The sequence below is a fragment of the Myotis davidii genome, unplaced genomic scaffold, assembly GCF_000327345.1.
Source record: "Myotis davidii unplaced genomic scaffold, ASM32734v1 scaffold391, whole genome shotgun sequence".
Classification (NCBI taxonomy): domain Eukaryota; kingdom Metazoa; phylum Chordata; class Mammalia; order Chiroptera; family Vespertilionidae; genus Myotis; species Myotis davidii.
Genome location: NW_006284336.1, coordinates 3674058 through 3684123, shown reverse-complemented (window position 1 = coordinate 3684123; position 10066 = coordinate 3674058). Strand labels below are relative to the sequence as shown.

The following is a 10066-nucleotide window of genomic DNA, read 5'->3' as shown; positions in this document are numbered from 1 at the left end:
TTAATATTTGCTGCCCTGGTTCTCAGCATCAGGCAAGTGCTCCTCAAGCCAGCCCTGGCCTGGGACTCAATCCTGGATCCTGGGCCCTTAGCCATGGCCAGTCGGGTCAGTGTCCAGATCTTTAACCCCCTCCTGTAAAAGGTGATTCCCACACCCATCTGTTGAAGTTTTGGCTGTACAATGAGCCATTAAGCTTACTACCAATCATCTAGCTCTGCCACTGCATTTTATTGCCTTAGAAGAACTTCAGAGGAAGGAAGCCATGTAAAAATAAAATAAGGTCTGAAGAGACTTTAAAGTTTTTATTATTTTACAGTATGTCATGCCTTGCATAGAATGACCACAAAGCAACATGCCTTCCTGGCCACATAATTTACTAACAGGGCATGGTGAGAAGGCTGGAACTCCCAGACATACAATCTAGCCCACTGGAAAGAATGGAGGGAGGAAAGGGAGAGAAGGGGACAGAGGAAGAAATAAAGATAAATATTTTTCTCTGTCATTCTAAGAGCGATGAATACATGACAACATAATTTCTTATTCATGGTCATGGTCTTTATTGGAAAGGAGCTTTCTTTCTTTTTTAATCCTCACCCAAGGATATTTTCCATTGATTTTTAGAGAGAATGGAAGAAAGAGGGAACGACAGAGAAATATCGATGTTAGAGAAACACATCGATTGGTTGCCTCCTGCACATACCGACCAGGGCCCAGGCCAAGGAGGAGTCTGCAACCGAGGTACGTGCTCTTGACTGGCATCAAACCCAGGACCCTTCGGTCCAAAGGCCAACGCTCTATCTACTGAGCCAGAGCAGAAAGGGGCTTTCTTAGAAGTGCTAGAGCTATCAATAAATATTTGACCAATGCTCAAACAAGGTTTTTATGGCCAAAATGAAATGAAAGATACTAATAAGCTCTATCTCCAAACCTTCGTCTCAAAGAAAACACCGAAAGAATAAGCACCAAATGAAAGGAAGGACCCAGAGAGGGGTCCTGTGTCCCCGGGAGCCTACTCATGGGGCCGCTCACGCCTGTCCTGTCTGCGATGAAGCCCTGTCCTGGACTTCCTGGGAAGGGGCCTGCTTCCTTGGGTCCCAGTCTGTGTCCGGGATGAATAACCCGTGGAGATCCAGGTGCATGTCCACATCAACATATGCACGAGCTAGTTCTGCAAAAGTTTTGGCATCCAGAATAAGCAGAAAAGGCAGCTTTTGGGGATCGGAGGAGACAATGGCTGATAAGAGAATTCCTTTGGGGAAACAAAAAGAGATACTTTGTAAAAGTGCAGCCTTGAACCTCCTCCAGCTGGAGGGATGAGCTTCTCAGCTATGTTTCCCCGTCCTCTATGAATGTCAGTATCTATCAAAACAGAAGGAAAGTGGATTTTATATTCTGTGTGAGCAGAAGAGAAAGATCAGGGAACTGGGAGTCAGGAGACCTGCTTCCAGCCCTGGCTAGGCCAGTCCCTTTACCTCTCTGAACCTCAGTCTCCTCATGTGTAGAGTGGGATAATGTCCCGCCCCTCACAGGCTTGCTGAGAGGATCTCTTGCATGATGAATCATAAAAGCACTTTGTAAATTACTGCATGTGCTGCAGAATGGCTATTTCTCTACTATTTAGAAACTGATTATAGAGAATTGGTTTCGATGCTGCATTTAGGCTAATATGCGTCACTTGGCTAAATCCAGACTAGTTACACTCAAACGGCATTTGAATGAGCCTAATTCACCTCAAGGCAGCCTCAGCTTCCCCCTCTGTACAATGGAAACTTTCTAAGCACTCACTCTCAAGGAACAGGGGGTTAAACAAAATAACGCACATAAACTTCCAGCTAACATTTGTGCTTTGTCCCAGGGCCTCCCAGGTTTCAGAGTGGCTGAGCATAATTGAAGTCAGATTGGCTTGGTCTCAAATCCTATCTCTATAAGCGCTGGGCGTGTGACCGTGGACAAGTTACTTCATTCTTTTAGCCTCTCCTGTGGTGAAGAGAAGACAATGCTACTCTCTGCCCATGGAGAAAATGCATGGGACACACTCTCATAGCCCGGTGGAAGGCCGGCCTCAGCAGGAGGTGGTACCCACAACCCCCCACCTCGGAGATGACAGTGACACGAAGTCCCCAGCCTGGAGCCATGCCATGCATGATCAGTAGGTAGAAAACCGCTCCCTTCTCACCTGAGGGAAGCAGCTGGCAGGCTCTGTGGGGCAGCCCCACCCAGGGTTCTTGTTACCATCCTTAGCACCCTCATGGGTGTAGGCAGGGCATTTCTGGGTCAAAGTCAGAATCAAGGAGGGAAAGGACCATCTGTCATGTGGAAACCCAGAAAAGCAAGATGGGCCTCAAACACACATTTCTAGGTGCTCCTTCCCCCAAAAGTTACATGCTTAGATAATGAAGAACTCTGACCCTGCCATGAAAGTGAATTTTAAAACCAAGATTCTACACTCTGGGAAAGGGTGGTGCGCTCACTGGGAAGTGGACTTTTGTGTAGCGAATAATTCAATGCCAGGAGGTGATGGCTAACCTGGGGCCAGCCAGATAACCTACCCTCACAAAGGGACTTAATGGAAGCTTTAAGCCAGAGTCAGCTTGACCTCCAGAGGGGCTGAAGACTAAAGGTCAACCACAGTTACGTGGCCAAGCCCCCGCTGCCCTCCACTCCCCACAGGCTCTGACACCAAGCCTCCGGGGAGTGTCCCTGGTCGGTGATACTCCACAGGTATTGTGGGGAGAAGGTGGCATCCATGACTTTCCCAGAGAGAACAACTGAAGCTCCACGTATGGAACTCTGCTGGACATTGCCCCCCACACCTCTTCTCTTTCGATCTGCATCCTTTCGCTGAGACCAACCGTAACCATGAGAGGAACAGTTTTCAGTGTGTTCTGTGATCCCTTCTATTGAAACCAAGGGTGGTCTTGGGGACCACAAAACTCGTAGTTGGTGTCAGAAGTATGGGTGGTCTTGAGGACTCCCTAACCCTGCAGTTCTGGATTCATACAGACCTGGGTTTCAAAGTGTGACTCCCCCAGCTGTGTGATGTGGGCGGGGCCACTATCCCCAAATGATGTCTCTGTCTGAGGATGTGATCACAGGCAGAGTACAGTGGGTGGGCCCCCCTTCCCCGAGTCTTACCGTCATCCTCCTCTTTGGCATCTGGTGTAGACACAAACACGGGTTCCGACGGCCAGCAGTGCTCCTCTCCCCATCTTAAGAACGACTTTGTGAGAATGTCATATTTTAGTATCTGCACATCCAAAGAGGAAAACATGGAGATGACTTGTTGGAAAACATGATTATCCCACAGAGAAAGAGGCTTAAGTCCCTCCAATGTAGACTCCAACATGACATCTTGGAGTCATGAAAGCAATGAGCTTCCTCCTCTAACTTGAAGCAAAGGTCGTCCTGCCACCACGTAGCTGACACTACACACTGAATTCTTTTCAAAACAAAAAATCCTGAATTTATCTGGTGTTTGGTATCACATTGCAATTTTTCTATAGTTAAATAAACTAACATATTCAATGCAAACATTTAAAGTATAATACAGCCCTGGCTGGTGTGGCTCAGTTGGTTTTGCATCGCCCCGGGCACTGAAAGGTTGCTAGTTCAATTCCTGGTCAGGGCACATGCTCGGGCTGTTGGCTTGATCCCCAGTGGGGACTTGCAGGCGGCAGCCAATTGATTCTCTCTCTCTCTCTCTCGCCTTCAACTTTTCCTCTCTCTAAAAATCAATAAAAAATCTTTAAAAAAATAAAGTATAATACAATTCTTTTGTTGTTTTAAAAGTACAGATCACTGGACTTCTCTTAATCACCAGGAGGCCTGTTTCCCTTAAGGTATGGGGTTAGTGGGAAGTCACTTGTGGGGTGTGTACGTGTGTGTGGAAAACTTTATTTTCTTAGTGTGTACTTTTTTGCAGTGTATATTTTTTTCAGACTTCCCATTTTATTGTTTAAAAATGAAGATAAAAGTGGTATCAGTACAGCACGTAGCCTATCCCGTGGGATACAGCAAGTGTTCCACAAATACTAGTTTGAAAAAAATCACAATTAAATCTTCCAAGTTTCAGCTTTACCCTCACTGCTTGAGCGGTTGGGCAGGGGATCCCCCTGTATACTTCTTTATCCTCATTGCCTACTACCTTGTAGCACATAGTTGGCGTTCAAAAAACACGCTCGGAACAAAGAAATCAATGGATAAACTCCAGCCATGGCCTCTTTCCTGAGCTTCAGCCCACTAGGTACGGCTCCCTCCCTGGGCTCATCATTGCTTCAAATGTATTTGCTTCCAAACTGGCCTTACTCCCTGGCCTACCTCCTGTCCCCCAGGGGACCTCCCTCTTGCCCTCCATCTTCTAATCAAGGTCACCCAGTCTGAGAACCTAGCTTTGTAGACAGACAGGACTGTTGCAAGCGGTGATTACCCAGGAATCAGTACCTTGTTTGGGATGGGACTCCTTTGAACTTCAAAAGCAAAGACATACCGATATCGCTTCCCGTTGTGAGCGTAATTGATCTGAGGCAGTTCTAAGCCTAGAAAGAAGGACACAGCTGACAAAGGCCCATCCTGAGGGCTAGGACATCGCCCTTTGTGCAGGGCTGGGCACCCTTTCCACAAAAACATCTCCCAGGCCAGGATCCCTGAACTCCATTCAGGCCCTGGATTGGATCAGGGTAGTCACCAGGCAGGGGGAAGGAACCTCTGATAATTATCCTGGCTCTAGTAGAAGGTTCAGGAGCAAGGTACTTAAGAATATAAAAATCTTTAATTATCCAAGATAGAAATCAAAAATAATTGCACGATTAAAATCAGAAGCCACTGCAATTTTTTAAAGCTCTTGGGAAAAAAAAGTACTCATGTGTGCACACACGTGTGTGTGGGTGTGAAAAGAAACTTCTGAATCCGTGTAAAGGAGTGTCAATGGGGAATAATTAAATAAATCTGTCGAATTCATATAAGAACCTTATGTTAAAATAATATCTACAAATAATTTTAATAACGTGGGAAAGTGTCCATTTCAAAAGATTAGGTGTAAAAGGCTGACTATAGAATTATATCCACTATGTTAAAAAATAAAGCGAAAAGTTTAGAAGCATTGCTGGGGTGATAACTTCCTTATAGTTTATATTGTACACTAGATTTCTCATTTTGTGAAATTTTCATTGTACTTATTGCATTTATACTTGACTTAAGATAAAATGACCTGGCCACAAGTATTACATACCCAGCCAAGATTAAAAAGGTAATTTCAGATATGCCGCCCAAGCATTTATTCTATTTGAAATGGCACATGTAGCCCGGCCAGTCTGGCTCAGTGGATAAAGCATCGGCCTGAGGACTGAAGGGTCCCAGGTTCGATTCCAGTCAGGGCACATGCCTGGGTTGCGGGCTTGATCCCCAGTAGGGCGCATGCAGGAGGCAGGCGATCAATGATACTCTCTCATCATTGATGTTTCTATCTCTCCCTCTACCTTCCTCTCTGAAATCAATAAAAATATCTAAAAAAAAAATGCCCATAGTCAGCCTGAGACTTCCCATGATGCTCCTGGGCCCCTCAATCGTGATCTGGGACTCCCTTCCCCCACACTGTAAATGGCCAACCATAGGCACTTGGTTAAGTAAAGTCTGACTCATCCCAGCAAATTCTGCATGGCTTATTAAAGACGCATTCTTGAAGACGAAACCATTTCAGAACATTCTAGATAGTATGGTATAGTACACATTCCTAAAAGTATAAATGCAGAGGTTAAGGGTTTTTGAGTCAGAGAAACCTGGATGCATATCCTGGCTTTGCTGCCTGTTACCATATTGTCCTCAGCTTTGCTGTCCTCAGTTCTAAAGGAAGAAGAGGTCGTGCCAACACCAGCCTGCTGGAGTTGCTCTAATAGTAACGGCTACATCTCTCGGACTCTCACTACCCTGAGCTCAGCCCCTCGTGTGTGAACTCGTTGAATGTGGATCACAACAGGATGAAGTGCCGGGAAGAAAGGAGAGGACGGCTTCTAGAAGAGGGCCTGGCATCCGCCAAGCAGTCCACACACAAGAGAGGAGACTGGGTGGGTATTTCCAAGGGTTGTCACAGGTGGAGGTATTCTGAGGGATTTATTTATTGCCATACTTTACAGTATTGCCCACGGTTGCTATAATAAACAGGAATTCTCAGAAACAAAAGGACTATAATGTTTTAAGTCTCCATCTCCCACACCACATGGTGGACGAGAGAAAATGGAAGTTGATGCCTTAAGAATTAGAAATGGTCCCTAGCTGGTTTGGGTCAGTGGATAGAGCGTCGGCCTGCAGACTGAAGGGTCCCGGGTTCGATTTTGGTCAAGGGCACATGCCCGGGTTGCAGGCTCAATCCCCAGTGGGGGGCATGCAGGAGGCAGCTGATCAATGATTCTGATGTTTTTATCTCTTTTTCCCTCTCCCTTCCTCTGAAATCAGTAAATATATATATTCCCTCTCCCTTCCTCTGAAATCAGTAAAAACTATATATATATATTTTTTTTTTTTCCCCAAATAATTAGAAATGGCCCTGGCCATTTTTTCTCAATGGTTAGAGCACCAGCCTGTGGATGGAAGGGTCACAGGTTCAATTCCCAGTCAAGGCAGTTGGTTGCACGTTCAATACTGGCCCTGGTTGGGGCACAAGAAGGAGGCATCCAATCGATGTCTCTCTCACATCACTGTTTTTCTCTCTATATATACTCTCTTTCTCTCCCTCCCCCCTCCCCCTTCTCTTACGTTCTCTCTAAAAATCAATGGGGAAAAAATATCCTCACTTTTTGGGTGAGGATTTAAAAGAAATTTTTTTTGAGAATTAGAAAACAGGATCTGTATTTTCACTTTTAAAGATTCTAAGAGTCTGGGGTGCCACACAGAACTGGTTGTTGGATCCATGGGGCACTGTTTACAGAACTGATTGTTAGTGGTCAAATCTGAGGTCATCCTAGGAGAGTCCCCAGACCAGCACCCTTCCAGATGCCTGGACCTGGCATGGGGCAGCCACCTGGGGAGCCACGCCTTGCCACGCCCCGAGTATCATGGGCAAGCCCGTTCACTGCGAACTCGAGTGTTGAGCTCAGACCCAGACTTTTGTCACTGAGCACAAAAGCTTGGTCCCCGCCGCATGGACTTGTTATATTCCAGGGCGGAGGTTCTCAATCAGGGCCATAGTGCCCCCCATGGACACTGGCAATGTCCGGGCATGTTTCTGCTTATTCCAGTTCAGGGTGGGGCTGCTCCTGGCATCTGGTAGGTCAAGGCTTGGGATTCGGCTCAACAACCTACAATGCCCAGGATGGCCCCACCATAAAGAATGACCAGCCCTAGGTATCAGCAGTGCCAGGTGGAGGACCCCTGCTCTAGTGAGCGTGACTTCTATTCAAGGGTTTTATGTTGTGTGTATAGCTCAACCTTTCTGAGGCCTGGTTAGCTCCTCTGTGACATGCTGACAGCACCTGTTATGTGGACTATTGTGAATGTGTAGAGGTAGGGATCCAAACATGGTGTGCCTGTTAGTCCGCATTCAGTACAGCACAGCATTGGGGGGGTTTTTTTAAATCACCAGGTCCAATGACCACCCAGTGCCTTCCTGGGTGGAGTTTGAGGGCATATGAAAGACAACTGTCCCAAAATGCTTTGCACTGGGACAACCCAAAGAGCCTTCCTCTTTGTCCCTTGTCCGTGCATAGCATCTCTGAATCGGAAGGAGGTTACATAAAGAGGCCTGGGGGGCTTCATGAAATTCTGCTCTTCCCTAAACACAGGAATAGAGGATGTAGTTTACCTTCACAGAGCAACTCTGGTTGGCAGTAGACTTGGTCATCTTTTTCCTTCAGGGCTCTTGCTGTCGTAGATGCCAGTTTGATTAAATTTGAGCCCACTTCTGCATTCTGAAAGAATCAATTTTCCAACAAAAATGAAAACTTGTTACCCAGAGGAAACATTTGTTTTACTGTGTACATTTTTGAAAAAATGCTTCTGTGTATGCCATCTTGCTGTGTTCTCACATTACTCACAGGAAGCAGCTATTTACATAACTGGTATTCTTAGTTAAAAATGCGGATTGGCTATTGTAAGTGACTCCTCCAAGATCGGATAGCTGGTAGATGGTAGGGCAGGGGCCCCTAAAACCGTGGCTCTTTTTTTCTACATTGGGCCACCTTATCCCTCACAGGTGAAATTAATGTACTTTTTAAACACTGGATGATTCACCTGTAAAAGGCTGCATCAGTCATTAAAAGACTGTTTATAAAGAGTTCATAATAACATGGGAAATGCTCATGATGGAATACTGAGTGAAAAGAGCAGCAGAGTAAATTGCATACGCAGTCTAACCTCAGCCAGCTAAAATAATTACATTGAAAAGAGCCTGGGGAGAAATATACCAAATATTAACAATATAGCAGGCAGTGGCAGTATGAAGACCTTAATTTCTTTTTCTATTTTTATCTATATCTTTGGTATATTCTCCTGTGAAAATGTATCACTGCTGAAAAGAAAATAAACATGCAATAAATTTTACTCAGGAGAAAAATATCTGTCAAGGACATTCCTTGGTCTCAAGTTTCAATCAGACTTTGCTCTGTTCAGTACCTCACTGCCATCACTGTACCTCAGGAGAGGGATTTAACACAATTGATTGAATATTTGTTGAGCATTTGCCACTCCCTATTTCTCCACATACTAGTTATGTGAGTTGAGTAAGTTACTTAGTATCTCTGAAATTCAGTGTTTTATCCTGTATAATGGAGTATAGTATACGCATGGTAGGAATAGTATATGTGTCTCTGAATTATTGTGCAGATTAAATAATCCATGCAAATAATTTAAAGAGAGCCTGGTTGGCAGAAAGTGCTAGATAATCAGCTGCTGTTGATGATATGGCTGTTGTATTATTGCCACTAGTACTCCTACTACTACATTACTGCCATTACCACGGGGAGAGAATGAGAAACAAGCCCCTGTCTTCACAGAGTTTACTGGGAAGAATTATTGTTACGGTTGACTTTTCACTTAAACTTTTCTCTATGTTCCAACTTTTCCAGAATGGGCTTTTATAATTAAAACAAACGTATTTGAACAATCGCTGCTTTTGGCTGGGAAGGACAGGAAATTTACTGCATCCTAGCTATTAAATTGCAGGGGCCCTTCAAGGTATTTTTATTAGTTCAATCCCTCAATTGACAGAAGACTACACTGAGGCCCAGAGAAGGGAAGTGGCTTGTCCAAGGACACACAGAGAGAAGCAGAGTCTGAGCCCAGACCTTCACCCGGCGATTCTTCTACTCAGAAGCAAGAGCACTGCAGGCAGAGGACAAAGCAGGTGCAAAGGCCCGGAGGCCGGCCCGTTCCCATCCTGCAGGTCTCAGCTCAACAACATCCCTTCCCCAACGACTCAATCTGCAGGGTCTCTGAGGTGTGTGTCCCAACCTACAATCATCTCCTTAGGGAGCTGCTTCCTTCTTTTATGCTCTTTCTGTCTTCACAGGGACCAGATTTTGTTCAGTGCATGGCACATAGCTCCCAGGGAGTAACTGCTAAACAAATGAGTGAATGCATGACTCAGTAAGCCTTCCCTTTAACTGTCAAGGGGCAAAACGTGCCTTGCTGAGTGGTTGTAAGAATTAAATGCGATAAAGTGCACTAAAGAGTCACTTAGCACCCAGCACATCTACGGTTTCTTATAAACAAAAGCTCTGAATGCCTCTACCTGTGATGCACAACCAATAGGTGGGAGGCCCCTCCTGGTGACTTGCTAGTCACATGACAGCAATAGGCCTCTCGTGCATGTCCTGGGCTTGATTCTTAGGGAGTCGATCTGCAGAGCCGTCTTAGAACTCCAGCCTGAAACTGGTCAGACTGGTTGAGGGATAAACTGAATTTTTCCACACACAGCAGTAATGAACATGACTCGGCTGCTTTCAGTGGCCGACATGCTCCGCTTTGGGAGGAAATGGCTTTCCAGCCAGAATTCAACAAAAATTCTGCGAGCTTACTCGGGAATCGCTAAATTCTAGGGGAGAAGAAGTCATTTCAGTAATTCTCCGAAACACGGACT

General features: G+C 45.4%; 1 protein-coding gene across 3 annotated transcripts in view; it reads right to left on the bottom strand.

Annotated features, from left to right (window-relative positions):
* Positions 1-753: 753 nt before the first annotated feature.
* BCO1 (beta-carotene oxygenase 1) overlaps positions 754-10066 on the bottom strand; it is a 39085-nt gene continuing 29772 nt past the window's right edge. The window contains exons 8-11 of one of the 3 annotated variants that reach the window (XM_006754458.2): positions 7793-7898; positions 4441-4535; positions 3136-3247; positions 754-1249 (exon numbers count right to left, since the gene is read on the bottom strand). In XM_006754458.2, coding sequence (XP_006754521.1) covers positions 1026-1249; positions 3136-3247; positions 4441-4535; positions 7793-7898 — 537 coding nt within the window. In that variant the 3' untranslated portion in view covers positions 754-1025. The remainder of the gene's footprint in view (positions 1250-3135; positions 3248-4440; positions 4536-7792; positions 7899-10066) is intronic. The other 2 variants (XM_006754459.2, XM_006754460.2) reach the window with 2 other exon arrangements.